Below are 22543 nucleotides of genomic sequence, written 5' to 3' on the forward strand. Positions count from 1 at the left end.
ATTTATTACAACTATGTTATTACTACAGCTGTTTCGGCAAAGTGCCTTTCTCAAGTGATATATTTTACAATGTGTTTGCCTTTTTAAGTCTTTAACTAAAGAGGTTGAGGAGTGGGGAGCTGTTTGTCTCGAGTTGGTCATTCAGAATTATATCTGTATTTTTCAATTTATTAATTTTGATTGATTCTAAAAGTGATAGCTTAAGGTCTTTATTTTGAATATGTAGAATTTGGAACTTTTCATTGAAAGAATGATTATGATCTAGAAGGTGAAGTGCGTATGTAAAAGTGTCTGTTTTTCTATTGTTGAAAGCCCTTTTGTGTTCTGCTATCCGTTTGTCAAAAGTTCTGCCAGTTTGACCGATGTACGTTTTCGGACAGTCACCACAAGTTAGTTTGTACACACCACTCTGTAGTTGCTTTCTCTTTCGGCTTTTATTGTTTTTAATATGTTTGCTTAAGTTGTTGTTAGTTCTGAAAGCTGGTGTTATTCCTTTCTTTTTTATGTATCTGGCTATTTTTGTTGTTATTTTGCCAGTATATGTGAGAGAGCAGAAGGTATTGGGTTCTTTCTGTGGTGGTGGATACACTAATTTCAAGGCTTTCTTATGGAGTTTTTGGTTTAAAATGTTGTTAACTGTTTGTTCGTTATAGCCATTGTTTACTGCTATTTGTCTAATGATATTTAGTTCTGTCTCGAAGTTTTTTTTTGTCATAGGAATTTCTGTCAGTCTATGTATCATGCTATGCAAGGCTGCTAATTTGTGTTGTGTAGGATGGGATGATGAATTGTGTATAGTTGTGTCAGTATGGGTAGGTTTATGATATACGGAAAACTCATGTTTGTTGTGTAGTCTGGTAATCGTTACATCTAGAAAGTTTATGGAATTACTTTGTTCTGTTTGTATTGTGAACTCAATATTACTATGAAGTGAATTAATTTATGATAGAAATTGGTCAAGTTGTCTGTTAGTTCCTGTAAAGCAGGCTAGTATGTCATCCACGTATCTCCACCAATATCTCCAGACTCATTTCATTTGACGTAAAAAATCTTTTTCCTAGTGTTCCTCCTAAAGAACCTTTTGTTTTGGTTAAAAACGTTTTAGAACATAATAATACAAATCCGATCATTGCATCTGAAATTTTACACCTTCTTGAAATTTGCATAAATCAAGACTATTTTGAATTCAATAATCAAATTTACACAAACAACAGTGCAGAACTTATTATGGGTAAACCTCTAAGCCCACTACTATCAAATATATTTATGAACCAACTTGAAACAACAATTTCTAAACACCTCGTATTTAAACAGTTCTTATATTGGTGGAGATACGTGGATGACATACTAGCCTGCTTTACAGGAACTAACAGACCACTTGACCAATTTCTATCATACATTAATTCACTTCATAGTAATATTGAGTTCACAATATAAACAGAACAGAATAATTCCATAAACTTTCTAGATGTAACGATTACCAGACTACACAACAAACATGAGTTCTCCGTATATCATAAACCTACCCATACTGACACAACTATACACAATTCATCATCCCATCCTACACAACACAAATTAGCAGCCTACCATAGCATGATACATAGACTGACAGAAATTCCTATGACAAAAAATAGCTTCGAGACAGAACTAAATATCATTAGACAAATAGCAGTAAACAATGGCTATAACGAACAACCAGTTAACAACATTTTAAACCAAAAACTCCATAAGAAAGCCTTGAAATTAGTGTATCCACCACCACAGAAAGAACCCAGTACCTTCTGCTCTCTCACATATACTGACAAAGTAACAACAAAAATAGATACATAAAAAAGAAAGGAATAACACCAGCTTTCAGAACTAACAACAACTTAAGCAAACATATTAAAAACAATAAAAGCCTAAAGAGAAAGCAACTACAGAGTGGTGTGTACAAACTAACTTGTGGTGACTGTCCGAAAACTTACATCGGTCAAACTGGCAGAACTTTTGACAAACGGATAGCAGAACACAAAAGGGCTTTCAACAATAGAAAAACAGACACTTCAACATACGCACTTCACCTTCTAGATCATAATGATTCTTTCAATGAAAAGTTTCAAATTCTACATATTCAAAATAAAGGCATTAAGCTATCACTTTTAGAATCAATGGAAATTATTAAATTGAAAAATACAGATATAATTCTGAATGACCAACTCGAGACAAACAGCTCCCCACTCCTCAACCTCTTCAGTTAAAGACTTAAAAAGGCAAACACATTGTAAAATATATCACTTGAGAAAGGCACTTTGCCGAAACAGCTGTAGTAATAACATAGTTGTAATAAGTTTTGTGGAAGTATAGAAAACAAACGTTTTTCAGTGTTTTATTGTGAGGTATTTTATTGTTTCTTATAATCTTGTTAACATTAATGGTAATGTTGTCAATTGATCCTTCATTGCCGCTCCACCATATTTTAAGAAATAATTTGGTAGGTATCCCATTTCTACCTGCAGGTTTTCTATTTTTTTGGTTGTTTAACTTTATTCTGTACTTATTTTTTGTTTATGAGAAGTTTTTGTTTATAACCATTTTTAGTGTTTGTAGTTTCAACCATATCTGTTTTGCTCAAATTAATATAATTATTATCAGTCCTATACAGTAGACAAACAGTCTATGACGTCACAGCATATGAGTAGAATTTTGCTTTTGTTTACGGTGCACTAATGAATATATCATTATAGCTTATTAACCTTTATTTACAGTTTAGAATTCATATCAAACAAATTTAATAGTTGCATATTCACAATTGAATAATTAAGTTAAATATTAATGCACATTGTCAAAAATTTTTCGGTTGACATTTGAGAAATCCACCTATCTTCTTTGACATCTTGTCCTGAATTTTCAGGCACCAATCTGTCTAATCAGTTGGTTGTTAACCTCTCACCTGATCACAACCTTGTGCTAATTCCGAGCAAGGATGACATACATCCACATGTGATACATTTTTAATCTTAAGACATCGACTTATTGTCGATTACTATACAGCTCATAATGTAGCAATAATGTTATTTTGAGGTTTTACACCTATTCAAGTGGCTAGTTTCAATTACTTGTACACTGGACGTAAGTAACCACATTTTCTTTTTTAACTGTCAAAATTTCACCCTTTTGCATTTCAATCTAAGTGGTTCACTTATTTCCAGGTTTACACTGAGGATGGTCAGTTTGACCGAAAACGTTTTGTACAACCACTCCCTTGTGGATGAATTTTAAAAATTTTTTAATAAATTTATAATATACCTATATACAACAGAAGTGTTTACTTCATTCTACGTTGTCTTAACAAAGGTATACAGCCAACTACAGGGTTTACCCTTTTAATGTTTTAATGTGTTATATCTGTTTTCTTCTGTATACTGCTGCATTAGCTAATTAATCCATGCTTCTGTTGAAAGTGTTTTGGGTCTATTAGTTATTTTGCTTAAGCTCTTTTACCTCTTATCGTCATATTTCTTTTAGTAAACCATAAAGTCACTTCTATTTTTTTACTTCTTCATTTCGTATTACGCACACTTGATGTATTAAAATTATTTTCTTTGCTTTTATTCTTATGTTTGGTCGATCCCGCCTAATTCCATTACACTTATCCAATAAGATTCTATCATAGTCTATAATAATATCATTCCCCTTCACCATGTCCTACTTAAGCATCTCTCTCTAGATCTTGTTTGGCCTTCCTCTCGTACTGATGCCAGAAATTAAGAGACCAGTGATTCGTTCACCGATTCTCGAACCGAGAGTTCAAGAGATACTCGAACCATCTTCACCTATGCAAAATGGCACCATGTCATTTTTGTTTCTTGAGGTATCTTCTAACTACATACTTACAGTAAAATCCATTTATCGACAACCGTCACTAAAGTCATTCATTATTGTACTCATTTGGCGCCATTTGCGGCATTAAAGTAACACTTTATTGTACTGAAAGAAGAATTTTACTTTACCTGCCGCGATTAATCAAATTGACTGAGATTGAATGTAAGCGGTCGATGGCAGTAATCGATTATTTATTTGAGTGAACTTAAAATTTATTTACGTTAATTATTAAAAATATTGTACAAAATTTAAGTTATTATTAATTAAATTTATGTCAGAAAGTGAAATTCTGTAGTATTTTGCAATTATATTCATAAAACATAAATCGAAACTTTATGTGTGTGAGTGTGAAAAAATGGCTTGGATGCGAGTCCGTTAGCCACAGATTTTTATTTTATTTTTACCTCAATTTATTAGTTTTGTTATATTTATACGTATTTCACTTAAATGATTATATTTGTTTCTTTCAAGTAGTTTATGAGTAATTTAAATATTTCCATTTTATGACAACTTAGTAGATATTCTATACTAATTGGAAAATGAACTTGTGTTTGTCGTAAATTGTAATATAATTGATTTATATATCTCTCCTTAATTTTGCATTCCAAGAAAATATGGTTTAAATCTCTAATCGAAACATTATCACAAAAACATACTGATGAATTAATTATTCCTAATTTGTGCAGATGTGCCTCATATTTCCCGTGTCGAGTTTTTAATCTGACGATAGTAGAAATATCTTGCTTTGGCAGGTTATATTTAAATATGTATTCAGGTGGCGGAGGAAGTTCTTGATGTAAAGAAAAATATAAAATTTTTGACGTGCTTGTAATATTTTTCCATTCTTTTTTCCATATTTTATTTATTCTAACTTTGACGTCATTTATTGCATCTGTCGATAAGATGTGAGTTAGTATCTCACCTTTTTTTATTGCATCTTTGGCCAACTCATCCACTTTCTCATTACCCAGTATACCGGCATGCCCTTTTGCCCATATAAATACTACTTCCACTTTAGACAAATTATTTTTTATATTACATAAAATTTTTGATTTGTATGAACTAAAATCAGTATTTTCAATTGCATATATTGCAGATCTGGAGTCTGTTATTATCACAGATTTTTCAATATTATTCTCTATGATCCATTCTAGAGCTTTTTCGATGGCTATAGTCTCAGCTGTAAAAATACTACTAATACTAGATAATTTGTAATTATTATGTTGATAGGTATTTTGCACATACATAGCACATCCTACTCCTGTTTGATTTTTAGAACCGTCTGTATAAATTACTGTGTAATCCACAAAGTCGCTCAGTATAAATTTTACTAAAATATTATTTAAATGATTTGATTCTGTATATATAGGAATTATGATTCTGGGTTTTTTTATCAAAGTTTTATACGGAAATTTATAAATTGGTAATAATTTACTCTTATGTAAATCTGTATAATTCCTGGTTTCAATGAATGCATCTGTTAGTGGTGGTGAATTTTTTATTCTCCAATATTTACTAGTTAAGTTTTCCATGTTTAATAAAGCCAGATTTGTTAAATCGAAACTTTAGATTTAGTAATTAGGTACTTATTCAATATTGATTACTTGAACAACTATCGATTAAACATCGAAATCGGCCATCATGCAAAAGCATTCTGTCATCGTCATTACTGTCATACGAAATTTTTATTTCGTCTAAAATTAATAAAATTCTTAAATATTTTAAGTTTTGTATTAATGCAAATATATTATGAAATGGTGATTTTGTTAATTCGATTATATATAGGATGGTGACAGATATTATTATTATAATTTGTTAGCAAATATATTTATTTAGATTTTCTACTATTCATCAAGGGAAAGACAACTGCGCGGCGAAGGCTACACTTCATAAACAATAACGTAACTATTAACCCGGCACCTGCCACGTGGCTTTGCAAGGCATCAACTGCCACGTGGGGTGCTCACAGCACCCCTTAAAAATTTTCTGTGATCTACTTGTTTATAAACAAAATAATGTGTTGAGTTACACAAGAATATAAAAAAAACATGTTTTATTAACTTATTAGCTACTAATATATTATAAAAGTTAAAAAATAAAATTAAAAAGGTGTTATAAGCAAATTAGCAAGTACAGACCCATAATAAATGAAGTGATGTAAAATATCTAAGAAAATTAAAATTTATTGAGTATAGAGAATATACTAATAATTTAGATCAGTTATTACAATAAAAAAATGTAAATCTGACCTGTTTATCAAAAACATAAAAAAATTTTACTGCCAGATGATGACACCCCAATTCGAATTTAGAGCTATGGTATATAATATTATTGAAAGCTACTATGACGCACAGGACGGTTAACAAATTTGAAATACCAAATATTTGATGAAAATGTGTTATGGGGTGCTGGTAGCAACCCACGTGGCAGGTGCCGGGTTAATGGTATTTTTAATTTTTGGTATTTTATTTTAAGTGTTAGAATTGGTTTAATATATAAATAAAAATACGATCAAACTGTTTAAAATATGTTTATTTCGTTGAAATTATAATAATAGAAGTATAACGTCTTACGTGCGTACTGAGTACACACACATTATTTTTATTAGGATGTAATTAAGTAAGTGTTAATGTTTTTTATGATTGGCGATAAAATTTTGTATGCACCACGTCAGTAAAGACTCTTTATCGAACTGCTCGCTAACGCTCGCTCTGTTCATAATCTTAGACTCATTCGATAAAGATTAACTTTACTGACTTGGTACATAAACAACTATTATCTGCAACGGCGAAAAAAAAAGACACGACAGATGTTCGTTGATGCGGTGCAAATAACCTTGTGGGTTTCAGTTTGTGGCGACACGTTTCAATTATTATTTTACTATATTTTTAATTGCTAATTATTAATATTACCTTTCCTTTCTAAACTAAATAATATAGGATATTTAAAATTCACATGTGTTTCGCTCCTAATATAACCAGAATGTATAAAATTAATGACTTTTTCATGGGAAACACAAATTCCGTAATATATTACGGTACCAGATTAGCCACCCTCTTTATGTCAACTTCTTAAAAACCACAGAAATGTTTTCAGTTTTTAAAACGCCAGATCTAATAAATTATTGTCGCCTGTCTGGCCATATGGTAGAACCACATAATGACAGATGAGTGTTTGTGGTCTAGTTCAGTTGACACACAGCCTCCAGCCGGTCCACACAACTCAGCAGGAGTCGGTCGATCATAAACCCGCGCTGGGAAAAAGAATAACGAACCCTTGCGAGATATAAACAAAGCACGCCTTTTTTACTAAAAGTAAATAAATCTATTATTGACAGTTGCTTGCGTTTTATTAATATTATTTTATTTATGTGTTCTCGTGAACACACGGAACAAGTTAAATATGTTCAGTTATACCAAATTCCATGAAAATCGATCGAGGTTTTGAATAAACGAGTTGCGGAGTGCAAAAATGTTGCAAAGCCCAAACGTCAAATACCTAATAATTAAAACGTAATCATTCATTACGTAGACATGCCAAAATAAAACACTTTCAGAATCTTTGCAATCCATTTCATTGCCATTTGTATACATAAATCTTTTCCTTTCCCTCATTCCGGTTCTGTTTGGTTCAATTCCTTCCGCTAAACAGATGGGGAGTTTTATTACGCTTTTAAAAGCTTTCGTCATATAAATATTGTCTTATAATATTGTACAAGAGCACTAAGGGTAATCTTGCAGACAGCCACCCCGCCAAAGAGAGAGCCTCATTCTCTTATTGAGGCACTAAATATGCTTTTATTATTAAAGAACAGGCTGATGATTTACTGTCTGATGAAATTAATTTATTACTTTGATGCTGTGAATATTATTGGAAGATATAATTAAAGTATCGTGTTTTAATTATCTACTTTTGCTTTATTTTTACGGAATTAGTAAAAGGAAATTTGCAGGAAAAATTAGGTCGCGGCGTTTCTTTCACAAAGGTCTTAAGACACCAATCAAGTGAAGTCTTAATAAATTTCAAAAATTAGGACTTATTTTTTTAATTACGGAATACAATTTTTAAACAATAATATTTTAATTTCTTTATATATTCCATTTTATTTAGGTACCTGTACCATGTACATAATATAAAAAATATTAAGTAATATGATACCGAGACTGAGGGAAGCTTATGTCCAGCAGTAAACGCGAGTGTCTGAATGACGATGATGATGAATCTGGTACAAAATAATATTTGCATATGTAGGTATTAATACTATTCAAATGTTATAACGTTATTACCTGAACTTACAACGCGTTCATAAAGTAACGAATAAATTCATTATTTCGTAAACCGGTGACTTTAAGGCTTTGGCCACACGGGCAGTTTTTTACGGCCGCCGTAAGAGCAGTAAAAATCTGCCCGAGAATGGGCCCCACGGTGAGAATAGTAGATGGCCACGCGATATTTTACAGCTCAGTCTGGCCATCTACTACTCTCACCGTGGAACCCATTTCGCGCTGATTTTTACTGCTCTTACGGCGTAAGCATTTGGCCACACGGGCGGTTTTTACGGCCGCCGTAAGAGCAGTAAAAATCAGCGCGAAATGGGTCCCACGGTGAGAATAGTAGATGGCCAGACTGAGCTGTAAAATATCGCGCAGCAACACTCTGGCCATCTACTATTCTCACCGTGGGACCCATTTTCGCGCTGATTTTTACTGCTCTTACGGCGGCAGTAAAAAACCGCCCGTGTGGCCAAACGCTAAACGAAAAATACCAAAACAGGTCGATTTTTATTTTTAAATTACAATTTTTTGACATATTATATATCATACTAGTGACATCTATCTGGGTTTGATGACGTAATCGGTGATTTTTTAAATGAGAATAGGGGTCATGTGATAGCTCACTTGAAAGGGTATTCAATTTTCTATGTATTGGTCTAAACATTATCATAATTATTTATACGGGGTGTTGAAAAAAAAATTTTAATTATATTAATTCAGACAAAAAGAAGAATGTATAATTTATTTAATTCAAAATACGTTTCACTATTGTCAGAAAATAGGCAAAACGAGTTTATTTGACAAACAGATATTGTTTTTCGCTTAAATTTAATGTTAAAGCTCTCACCCACCTGCCTCTTAGAAATCTGAAAATTTCGTTTAAGCGAAAATCAATGCTTATTTTTTAAAGAAAATATATTTATGTTTTCTGACAGCAGTAAAATATATTTAGAATTAAACAAATTACATTCTTTCATGTTTTTGTGTCAATTAATTTAATTGAAGAATAATTTTTTTTAAACCCTGTATAAAAATAATCATGCTGATGTTGATATTACTGAATATAGAATTAAATACCCTTTTAAATCAGCTATTACGTGACCCCTATTCTCATTTAAAATAATCATCGGTTGCGGTCATCACGCCCAGATGAATGACGTCACTAGTATGATATATATGACAAAAAATCGTAATTTAAAAGTAAAAATCGACCTGTTTCGGGATTTCTTCTTAAAGTTGCCGGTTTACAAAATAATGAATTAATGCGTTACTTTAAGGACGCACTGTATAACTAGGTATAGAGTTTAGGTAAAAATTATTATAGTTGGCATTTAAAATTGGAAAATATACTGAAACCATAATTTTAAGAATATAACGTTACTTAGAATGTGGTAGTCATTTGTAAAATAGATACCAAATTAAAGTTCAAAAATAATGTGTTAAAGTAGCGAATTTTGCAGATTTCTCGAACATGAATTAAATCGGTTCTTTTTTGAAAAGCACTATCGAATCTAATGTGTTAAATAAAACCATTTCATCAAAACATGTTATAATTATGATTTTATTGTGGAATGTAACGGTACTGTGCAGAAAAGGACTTTCCGGCATAGAAACGTCACTTTTCTTCACACTAATATATATTAAACCGTGAGAAAATATCAACTTCCTTAACATAAAATTGCGAAGAAAAGTGCATTTTGAATAGTGGTTCTAGAAAAAAATAATTTTTATACTCATAGGCGCGCTAAATATTGCCCAGTCAATCACGTTCGATTTCTTGTTATAGAAAATTGATTTTAATAGATCCAATGTGACACAAAATCTAAGCATGGGATAAAAAAGTTTATTTGAAGAAAGTTTGTTTTTTTTTGTTCTTCTTAAGGACGGCACAGGCTCCTTTTTGCAATATTTTATTTAGTTATAGAGTACATTCCACATACTACCATAGTTCTCAAATTGGGCTCTGTACCGCCATTCTTTATTATATTACGAATATGTTTGCCAAATATCTCGACAAAATATTTAAAATTACAGCCGCAATCTTGGACCGCGTTTGTTGCTACCTGTTGGTCGCTAACACTCAAAAAAATTTAGTTCGTAATATTGATTAACAGTGATTATTGATTAGTATTTCGTTGTAACAACAATTGAATTTTTTGTTTCAACGAACTTTTAGACATTGATCGATGCATTTGGTTATTGTCACAATGATTAAATAATAATTGTGAAAATAACTAGAGTACATTAATCAATAACAGTAAATTTATTCAGCCAATAAGTTAGTTTCGTATATTTTTATCACTATTTCAAACGCTTTTAAATGAGCTGTCAGATGATGTATTTTCCTATTTAAAAAAACCAAAAATAAAAATGTATGCCAAAAAGTCCTAATTTAAAAATAAAAATCGACCTCTCCGAGGATTTCTCTTCAAATTTGCCCATTCTCGAGATAATGAATTTATGCAAACTCAAACATCCTTACTTATACTACATTCTCGCGCCCGCTTGATTAGCAATTAAAAAACAAGGGCGTTTTCGATATTGTATTCCAAAAAACTGTTCGGGATTTCATCAATCGACGTTTAAAGAATATCTTCTTACCTTGGCAACATTGAAATTTTCAGTTAAATGTCCGATTCAGGGTTAAAAATGGCCGATTTCGCGATTTTTAAATTTCTTAATCGCTTATGTCAAAAACTATTAACCTAAGAGAAAAGTGACTAAAGACCTTTTCGGTTTGGAATGATTCAAAAACCTAAAAAAACTTCGATGCAAAAACAAATAATTTTAGGAAAAACCCTAATCTTTCCGCTTGCCTGGCAAGCTCTTATGGTGTTCAGAATCGCCTGGCAATGCACACATTTCTTCTAAATGACTTACTCAAACACATACTTAAATTTAAACTTTACAGGAGAAAGTTTATTTTTCCCCTAAACGATGCACTTTTCGATTCACCTTGTAAATACACATGCAGGGCTGATGCCTGCCAGGTCGTGGTTTTTAGCCTTGGTGTGCTATGAATTATCACTGTAGAAATTTCTACCCTTACAGGAAGACCGTTAGTCGGAAGGTTCACTAGCTCTTAGACTATTACTCCCTCATACATATCTCTCACAATCTTTACATATTCGCCAGGGACTCCTTTCTTATTGAGTGCCCACCACAGAATCTCTTGAGGAACTCTATCATAGGCTTTCTCAAGATCAATAAATACCATATGAGCGTTGGTCTCTTTATTCGTGTATTTTTCCATTAGTTGCCTTACAATGAAAATTCCATCTGTTGTTGATCTTCCCTGCATAAAGCCAAATTGATTATCGGGTATTTCGGTTTCTTCACGTATCCGTCTATCAATTACTCTCTCCCATATTTTCATGGTGTGGCTAAGTAGTTTTATAGCCCTGTAGTTTGTACATTGTTGTATGTCTCCCTTGTTTTTGTAGACAGGTACTAATATACTGCTTCTCCATTCGTCTGGCATTTGTCCAACTTCCATTATTCTATTAAATAGACCTGCTAGCCAACTTATTACTGTCTCTTCCAATGCTCTCCACACTTCCCCAGGAATATCATCTGGTCCGACTGGTTTTCCTTTCTTTATTTTTTGAAGCGCTTGAGCCACTTCCTCGTTTGTTATTCTGGTAACCATTGCTGTTACTGTCTCCGTTAACTCCACAGGCTGTCTGTCAAATTCTTTGTTTAATAAACTGTCAAAATACTTACTTTTGAGGAGTACAAAATACTTCAAAATACTTACTAATTGACGAATTTGCAGTTCCTCGAATGTACTGGCTGTAGTCTCTTTTTGAGTTGGTTTAACTTGTTGCCATTAACGTTAATGCTATGTTCAACAATTTGTAATGTGGAAGACATCTTCTAGAGCAATGTTAGAAAACTTTGACGATATTACGTTTCCTTGTTTAACTACTCTCTTACTGAGGATGTGATTTGTATTTTCGTCTATTATTTAATCTATTCCTGTTTAATTTTATTAATTTTCATTTGTTAAGATTTCAGACATCAATCAAATTTCTAAAAAAGTTATTCTACTTAAATAATTACCTAATCCAATACTGCATCTATATTTATGTAACCTTTATAAACTATTTGTAAACAAACATTTTTTGTTTTTTTGGTGGTATAGCAGTATTTGGTGCCGTATACATTATTGCTCCAATATAATTGATAATGTGCCATTTTATGGTAAATGTAATTGAAGCGAAAAAAGGTCGTCTTTACCACAACATTGAGAATTCATGTCAGATAGTTCTCGTATGTCCGAGAAATCAAAACTCCAGCTCAAACTGTGTCCTTTTTCTGTCTCTCAAGCGTGTAATGTGATTTTTTTGTCGATACAGCAGAGACGGATAGGCTCGCGTGTACCAACCGGCCCAAAAGTCATAAACGCTCGCCAATGTTTATTTAAGGGGTTGGCGGATTCTGGGATAAATCAAAGCCCTTATTACTCTTTTTGTCCAAAGAATACGTTTTAGATTACGTTTAGCTACAATGGGGTGGCATCTGAATCCTCATAGTTGAACAATTTTATACAGTATGTCCCTGTAAGTTGTATCCATATGGAAAACTTTTTTATTATTAATTTTACGAAAAAAAGTCATTCTTCATAAAAAGCTCTGCATGGTCCAAAACCTAAGATTCAACCATCAGATATCAAATTTTATGAATATTATACGAGGTATGTCAAAAAGTTTGAATTTCACTCAGGAGTAAAGTAGCTTTATTTTTCACAATATTGAAAATTGCTATTATGAAAAGTTGTTTGGAATTAAAAACTATATTCTAATATGCAATTACATGCTTCTAATTGATTTTTTTTTAAATTATGGATAACAAACATTATTTTCAGTTATTTCAATTCTGATAACTCTTTTATTATTAATTTTACGAAAAAAAGTGATTCCTAATAAAAAGTTCTGCATGGTCTGAAACCTAAAATACAACCATCTTATGTCAAATTATATCAATTTTATACAATGTCAAAAAATATGAATTTGGCCCAAGAGTAAAATAGCTTTATTTTTCACAATATCGAAAATTGTTATTATGAAAAGTTATTAAGAATTAAAAACCATGTTTCAGTATGTAATTACATCCTTCATATTGAAATATTTTGAGCTATAAAGGTACTTTACCTTTGATCTAAATTTATCTTTTTTGACACACCTCGTATAAAATTGACATAAGGTGGTTGCGTTTTAGGTTTTAGAGTATTTTAGACTATGCTGAACTTTTTATTACGAAACACTTTTTTCGTAAAATTAATAATAAAAGGGTTATTAGAATTAAAACTACTGAAAATAATGTTAGTTATCCATAATTAAAAAAAAAAATTCAATTAGAAGGATGTAATTACATATTAGAATATAGTTTTTAATTCCAAACAACTTTTCTTAATAGCAAATTTTCAATATTGTGAAAAATAAAGCTACTTTACTCTTGAGTGAAATTCAAACTTTTTGACATACCTCGTATAATATTCATAAAATTTGATATCTGATGGTTGAATCTTAGGTTTTGGACCATACAGAGCTTTTTATGAAGAATAACTTTTTTTCGTAAAATTAATAATAAAAAAGTTTTCCATATGGATACAACTTACAGGAACATACTGTATATAGGGTAAAAGGCCCTTAGACAATAAAATTATTTCTGTCTTTGTTTTAAAACATTAGAAAAATTGCTGAGACCGGTCAATTTTTGTATATAAATGTGCGCTTTTTAAACATAAATTTAAATGTACAGAGTTATTGACGCAAGCCGAGCATGGTCCATAATCCATAAGCTTTATTTTATTGAAACACCCTGCATATTTTCATATTTTTAAAAGCAACTTGATTTCAACGAAATAAGTCATTTAGGGTGTATTATGAATAATGCAGGGTGAAATTTTAAATTATTAAGTATGGAAGCCACTTATGAAATAAAATTGTTTCTGTCCTTGATTTAGAAAATTATAAAAAACACTCTTGGGCGGTGGTCTCCAATAGACGCTGTAGGCTGCGTACAGCGTGTATTGGAGACCATTGCCTTGGATAAGTGAACTTTTAAATTCAAATAACCGCTTTATAAATATAAATTTAATTATTCAGGGTGATTCAGGCAAGTCTAGTATAATCCATGAACATTAGTTTTAATGAAACATTCTGTATATTTTTATGTTTTTAGAAGCTGCTAAACAACCTCATCTTAAAAAAGTGCATAGTGTAGGGTTCATTATAAATAATATAAGGTGAAATTTGGAATTATGTATAATTTTCGTTAAGATATGAAACACATAATATTTTAGAATGTATAATTTAATTGCATTCCTATACCATGAGTTAACTACTAAAGGTATTTAAAATCAATGTAATATATGCACTTACTATACATTTGTTTCATATTATCTTCCAGTCGCGAAACATAATACAAAATGAGTAAAATTAGTAGTTTTTGCAAAGTTTCAATTTTGATATTCAAGTGGAATTCGGTGGCGCAGCTTCATCAAAAACAGCAGACTACCGAGATGCGAGGGGAAAGTGACGAATGCCAGCGAAGCGAGCGCAGCGCGCACTACCACAAATAGAGATACATGTAGGAAGGCCTCTGAAATGGACCATTTGTCTTCTCCATTACAACGAACTGCCAAGCCGCCACCTTTTCCAACACTTAGATGGACATATAACAGGACCAATAATATATCCGGACCGATTGGAAAGGCCCTACCTGATTGCGAAAGACTACCAGTTGTTGATTTTAATTATATCGATTATGAGATTCCAAAAGTTGACAAGCGTATTCTTAGCACGGACCAATTGTACTTGCTTGAGATATCAGAATTCGTCAAGTCAGGACATTGTTCAGAAGACTTTGTACTACGTGATCCTATCTGATCCTGATCTATACTCATAACAGGCTTAAAGTCATAGCTTACCTACTCTTTTATCTCTTCATTAGGTATGTTCTTAACAGTGGAGGAGGAGTCAGTGTAGTGGTGTTCCATTTGATAATTTCGTAATACTCTTTAGCTTCAAAGTTTAGGTTTGGTGGTTTAAAGATTCCGATAGAGTCACTTTCAGATATGGCTTGATTTGCATTCATGATCCGCCTGACGCCCAGCTCTCAGATATAATTTCTTTCATAAGTTACCATAGTCAAAAGTAAATTTTCGGCATGGGCAAAGTAAGCATTCCGTTGTAAAATGGAATGGACAACTTGAAGAAGCTCTTCGGGTTAGCACCTTGTAGATTCAATGATTTTGTAAACATGTCTAGGCCTATCTGTGAATTAGTGGTTTATTTTTATGGCAAACTACATAGGCATATAACATTTTAGAATGAATGTGACAATCTCTCTCAGATTTTCAGAAGGGCTTGACACACTGATGTAGAAACGCAAAACTCGGTTTGCAGTCGTAAGCCATCTTGAATGTGACATTGGGCCAGGATCACGTACTACAAAGTCTTCTAAACAATGTCCTGAATTGATGACTTCCTATATCTCAAACAAGTACAAATGGTCCTTGCTAAGAATACGTTTGTCAACATTTGCAATCTCACAATCAATAGGATTAAAATCAAGAACTGGTAGTCTCTCACAATCCTCTAGGGCCTTTCCAATCGGTCCGGAATATCCTATTGGGCCTGATGTATTTTCATCTAAGTGTTGGAAAAGGTGGTGGAATAGCAGTTCGTTGTAATGGAGAAGACAAATGATCCACAAATGATCTCTATTTGTGGCTGCGCACGCTTCGCTGGCATTCGTCACTTTCGCCTCGCCTCTCGGTAGTCTGCTGTTTTTGACAAAGCTGCGCGACCGAATTCCACTTGAATATCAAAGTTTATCTTATATGTTTGGGTTGTAAATATATTATTATTGTAATATAATTATTAAGCCATATCATCTCTAAAAGTCGTATGATTAAATTGTACTAAACAGTCAAACTTTGAAATTTTGCAAAAACTACTAATTTTACTCATTTTGTATTATGTTGTGCGACCGGAAGATATGAAACAAACGTATAATAAGTGAATATATTGATTTTACATCCTTTTAGTAGTTAATTCATGGTATAGGAACGCAATTAAAACCATCTAATCTGCTTAAGAAAAATATGAAAAATCAAGGGTTTTCCCATTTTTTTTGCTAACTTCGATGGCATTGCGTGACCGGTGACCGGAAGACAAATTAATAAAAAAATAATAATTGGTGCTTTTTTCAGGTCTATACAAATGGCAACTTTGTGCACTATAGCGATCTGAAACAAAAAAAAATTCTAACCACCCTAATGTATGCCTATTATTTTAATGCTGATGTATGTTTCTGTGTGCATAAGTGTGTGTATGTGCGCATATGTACATGATATTATCATCTTCTACTTGACTGGCTTTACCACTCTGAATGAGTCTTCGCCGCATCCACTGTGGTCCTCCAATCTTGCGCTTCCATATCCCATTTTTGTGCCCCAATCCTAGATAAGTTAGCTTCAACTTCGTCCTTTCATCTTTTTCGGAGACGGCCTACTGATCTTCCAGCGTGTGGTATATATTAAAAACATTTTCTTTAACACTCTGCCTTTCTCTGACAATGTTTTCAGTACCACCAAAGTGACCAATGTTTTCAAAGTCACCAGTTCGGCAATACGGACTCCTTCTATACTCTTCTGTCATTATAATGCTATACACTCTGTACATAACATCGTTATTTATTTATTTATTTATTTATTTATAAAAATCCAAACAGGTCCTAAAACCTTTTTACATGGACAGTTATAATCATAAACTTTATATAACAAATATAACTAATATATACAGTCATTAGCACAACTATTGATAGGCAGATATAGAAGACTTAAACACAAAAACAGCTAGACTAATGATATCTATTATCCATCTACTAGTTTAAAGTGCTCTTGCACTATATGTCTATAGCAACCAACTGACATTGTAAAATCAATATTTTTTACTAAATTTATATTGTTCGCTAGTTTCAACATGGCCTCTAGAGGAGAGCAAACAGATGTTCTTATTTTTCCAAACAACAACTGATATCTCGTTGCTTTTCGAGGAACATTAAATGGTATCCGCATTCGTAAATCAATTGTACCTGAAATATTATTAATTATTTTATATAAAATCATTGCCATTACAAATTTGCGCCTACTAGTCAAAGACAAAACTTCAAATTCTTCCCTTAGCATGGTTGACCTTATGGTTCCATAATCAGGCCATCGATGATGTTTTTTGAAATACAAATAACGAAGAAACTTATTCTGAACTTTTTCTAGTGCCTCTAAATGTACTTGAGGTTGTTGTCCCCAAATAATGGAACCAAATTCTAATATTGGTCTAACTAAAGTATTATATAATATTTTTATACCCTTAATACTAGTAAAATCGCAAGTTTGTCGACATATAAAACCCAGCATACGGTTCGCTCGTTTTGCAGCTTTACCAATATGTGTAGCAAATGACAGTTGATTATTATAAATCAAACCCAAATCCTTGACCTCACTGGTCCTTTTTAAAACATTCAGTCCTATTAAATAATCAAATACTATTGGTTCTCTTTTACGGGTAATAGACATAACGTAGCACTTATTTATATTGAATTTGATCTTATTATTGTCACCCCATAATAAAATGTTCTCAATATCCCTTTGAATCATTACGCAATCCCTAACAGTTTGAATTATTTTGAATAACTTAAAATCATCTGCAAATAATAAGTAATCTGAATACTGGATGACGTTTGCTAAATCATTTATAAACATTAAGAACAAAAGTGGTCCAAGATTAGACCCTTGTGGTACTCCCGAGTTAGCCTTAAATTTACCAGAAGTATTTCCATTGTGTTTTACAACAAAACTCCTATTCTGCAAATAACTTTTAAATAACTTTATTAGATTATCAGATAAGCCAAAATTACATAACTTTCTTAAAAGAACATCGTGTTTTACTTTATCAAAGGCTTTTTCGAAATCCGTATACACTACATCCAATTGCAATTGTTTTTCTAACGCATTGTTTGCAGACTCGGTGAATGAAATAAAACTTGTGTTTATCGAGCGACCCGACATAAAACCATGTTGATGATCATTAATACTATTTTTGACGTGATTATATACATGAGCATGCAATATTTGTTCGAAAATTTTTGATGGAGCACACATAATAGCGACTCCTCTATAATTTTCAATATCTCTTTTGTTACCTGCCTTAAATATTGGAGTAATTGAAGATAGTTTCCATTTTTCTGGAAATTTTGAATAAGTTATTATTAGATTAAAAATATGTAATAATGGTAACTTTAACCACTCTTGGCATGCCTTTAAAATATACGGGGGGATGCCATCTATACCGGCAGCTTTCTTTGGTTTCAGCTTTTTGACTGCATTATCATAATCTACGCTTGTTATTGATGGTAAATTCAAAACATTGTTATTACTAACAATATTTGTAAAATTAGTGTTATAGCTAGAAATGTCGGTAGAATAAACAGATTCAAAATATTTCGCAAACTCATTAGCAGTATCACTCTGATTTATTTCTTTACCCCCAAAATAAAATATTTCTGTTTGATTAGACTTAGAATTCTTATTATTAATGAAATTCCAGAAATTGTTAAACTCATTTTCTATATTTTCCTCAATTTGCCGTATATATTTCCTGTGCTCTATGTTAATTAATGATTTCAGTTTTTTTCTGGTCTCTATAAATTGATTGTTAAAATAAATTGAAACATGTCTTAACTTTCTAAAATTATTTTTTTGTTTGAGCAACTTTTTGATATCAGGCGTAAACCATTTCGGAAAATTAGAATAATTCTTGTAAATATTATATTGTGGTACAGATCCTTCAAATATATTAAGTACTTTTGAGTAAAAGACATCTAGAGCTTTATCTATTTCCTCTGTTACAGCTTCCCACGTCATATTTCTCATCAAATCACACATCAAATCAAAATTTGCTTTTTTAAAATTAAATCTATTACCAACTAACTTATCTGTTTGTCTAAAACTTGATACTGTAAATGAAAGTTGAATTTCCAGAGATGGATGTAATCTATCTTCCTTTACTAACGGTAACTGCTCTTGACATACCTTACAACTATTTATATTATCTGCAGATGCTACTACTTGATCTAAAGTTTTGCCCTGCCAGTTTTTTACATTGTTATAAAGCAAAAATGAATTAAAATTTAAAAACTCAATCATACTTTTAAACTTAGCACTTCCGTTAGTAAAATCTAGATTTTCGGTTCCTTTAATTTCTGCAATATTGAAGTCGCCAAAAATAAACGTGTTATTAATATCAGTAATATGTGTTTGTAACAATTCGAAGCAATTCGCATAGTCATGTAATTTACAATCTGGTGGAATATACACTCCAATTAATTTTATACTTAATTTGTTATTAATTTTTAAATCCGCAACCAAAATTTCAAAAGATGAACAATGTTGTGTTACTTTTACAATCTTATGCTCCTTTTTTATTACCATTAATACTCCTCCTCCCTTAGTTTTGCCAGAAATCTCCTGGTTTCTGTCAGATCTCAATAAGTTAAATACATTTATATCAATTAGTTCTCCATCAACCATATCCTCCCGAAGCCATGTTTCTACAGCTACTACTACATCATAATTACCTTCCAAGCAATTTTTATAGAATTCCGCAGTTTTCGTGTTAAGTCCCCTACAATTCTGAAAGTTTATGTGAATCCCTGTCATGAATTGAGTTGTCCCCTGATATCAAATCCTAATCATATTATATTTATTATTTAATATATATTTTATTTTACACCTATTTTATTTCTACTATACCGTAGTAAATTCTTTTCATACATTTTTGACAAACCAAATAACTTAAAACAATAATTGAAATAATTTAAAACATCCAGTTTTTCTATAAGTAACTCATTAACAACATCAATATTTTTATCCTCTTATAAACTACAAACCAAAATCAACGAATTTAAGTTCCAAATTAATATATCTAAATTACTATCAACAAAAACTTATCAGTCACTAATATACACATTACAGAAACTTTGAGTATAAAGTAGCCCACACACGTTAATTGTCAAGATCCGATTCGCAAGTAATCACTTTAATTTCATCATTCTTCTTTATAAATACTCTACCATCGTAACTCCATGCCTCAGTCTTCCCGAACTTACTCCTTGCCTTCTTCAATAATGAATACCTATGTTTCGTTAGATCTTCATTCACAAATATTTTTGTTTCTCTTAATTGTCTTCTAGCACTTAGAATTTCCTTTTTCTTCAAATCAGAACTAAAGTCTACCACCACTGTTCTCGATTTATTAGTTTGCAAGTTTAATTTACCTTGTCTGTATAAATTAGAAATTTCGCTGGAATTGCATTTTATTTTCAATGTGTTGTTTATAATATTTATGACAACGGACATCAAATTTTCATTATTAGTTTCATTAATGCCATCAAAACGCAGGGTCCTTTTCTTTTGAAGTGCCTCTATGTCATCAATTGTTTTTGATATGTTGCTAATTTCTGTTGTGTGTGTTTCTATGTTTGTTTTCATATTTAATATTTGTTGTGATACATCATTAAGTGTATCCTGAACTGCATCAAATTTTTTCTCCAAATTATCTAAATTCTGGTCCAGTTTTGTCATAAACTTTTGACATACTTTTGATATTATGACTTCTAAACTGTTTTCGTCCAAAGAAGCACCACTTGATAAGATTCCGCTTCTAGTTTTTGTTGCCATTATACGTGTATGGATCCCTTTAGCAGTTATTAATTTAATATTCACCAATACACTGTATTACTGTAATTGCTCAAATTTCTCTATTAATTAGTATATTTCTAACTTACTTGGACCTTCACTAAGTACTGCAACATCAGTTGTCACCACTCAACAAAGATGAGAACTTTATTACTGAAACGAATTACTACTTATTTTAAAAATTTCGGGAGCACTCATATACACGACTATTCACAACGAGTGACCATGACTGTGTTCATGACTGTGTTATATCTAATATTACAGCAAACATTATTTACTATCTATGGTGGCTGAGTGGATCAAGCAATCCAGACAGTAAAAAAAAGTTATAGTCTGCATTAAATTATCGCAACATCGACATTGTCTCAATAAAAGAAAGCACAAACCGATAAACAACACAAGACAATTTGGCGAAGAGTAAAGTTGTACATTAAAGATGATCTATGCAACTTAGAGCAACTGAAAGCACCCTAGGGTGACGCGGATCATTTGATTCGGATAAAGATTAGTGCTGAAAATCTAATACTAAATCTTACAAACGGAAATTCAAGTGCACGTCTGTATTTTCTAGAAGTTAATAAATCTGAACCGCCCGGCGCGAGAAAATATCAAAGTGGTAAGCTTTTATTTTCGTGATAAATGAACATAAATATTACACATTGTTTACATTATAAGATTAACATGTTTGCCGGTTAAACTGCAACAAATATCGTTATATTTTATTTATTATTTTACAGATTTGATAAGACTTACAATAATCACAAAACTAAATTGTTTTCTTGCATGATAGGTACCAATAAACATGAGCTTTTTAAAACAATTTGTTCATGTAGAACAACTTATAACATTATTTTTGGAAGTAAATCGATTATTACATAATATTTCATGGAATCAGATAACAAAGTACATACCTAATTTATAAAATTCACATTATATTTCACAGGTTCAATAAGAAATCATATTTAGTGGAGTCACTGAAGGCTTTCACCTCCGATTTCGTTGAACCTCTATCGATTTTCATGAAAATTGGTGAATAATTAGAGGATCCTCAAGGAACAAAGGTGATATAATGCCAACTTGCGCTTTTACCCTGGGGGTGGATGCCACCCCTTCTCGGGGGTGAAAATTATTTTATTAAAAATAATACCACAAATCAGTAGAGGGACAAATTATAAGCAAAATTTGTTATATAAAGTTATTAATATAAATCAACACTTTTGAGTTATTAAAGACCAAAAATTTTATTTTTTCGTAAAAAAATTCATGTTTTAAATCGGTTTTTCACGTATAACTCAAAAACTATAAGCTTTTACAAGATAGTTATTATTACTGAAATTTATGAAAAGAAATTACTGAATGCATTTCTCACTTAAACAACTAAACTAATGTTAGTTCAAAGCAAGTATTCAAGCAATAACGGGAAAACGATGCAATGTATAAAAAATATACCTGCTAATCATTTGTCAACGTTCTTCGGAATACCTATTAAATGAGCTTCAGAATAAGTTAATAGTGTCAAAATTAAGCAAGTTATGATGAAAATAAAAGAACGCTTTTGAATTTTTTAGGAAAAAGTGAAAAATAAAACATACGCCATTTCCACAAAAATTAAAATTTATAGTAATCCTCACAAGAA

The 22543-nt window shown here is 31.6% G+C and overlaps 1 protein-coding gene across 1 annotated transcript in view; it reads right to left on the reverse strand.

Annotated features, from left to right (window-relative positions):
* LOC126886290 (uncharacterized) overlaps nt 1–19869 on the reverse strand; it is a 54662-nt gene extending 34793 nt beyond the window's left edge. Inside the window, exon 1 of the mRNA XM_050653161.1 lies at nt 18501–19869. Within this exon, the coding sequence (XP_050509118.1) occupies nt 18501–19869 (1369 nt within the window). The remainder of the gene's footprint in view (nt 1–18500) is intronic.
* Between the last annotated feature and the right edge of the window lie 2674 nt (nt 19870–22543).

Source organism: Diabrotica virgifera, chromosome 6, assembly GCF_917563875.1.
Source record: "Diabrotica virgifera virgifera chromosome 6, PGI_DIABVI_V3a".
NCBI classification, from domain to species: domain Eukaryota; kingdom Metazoa; phylum Arthropoda; class Insecta; order Coleoptera; family Chrysomelidae; genus Diabrotica; species Diabrotica virgifera.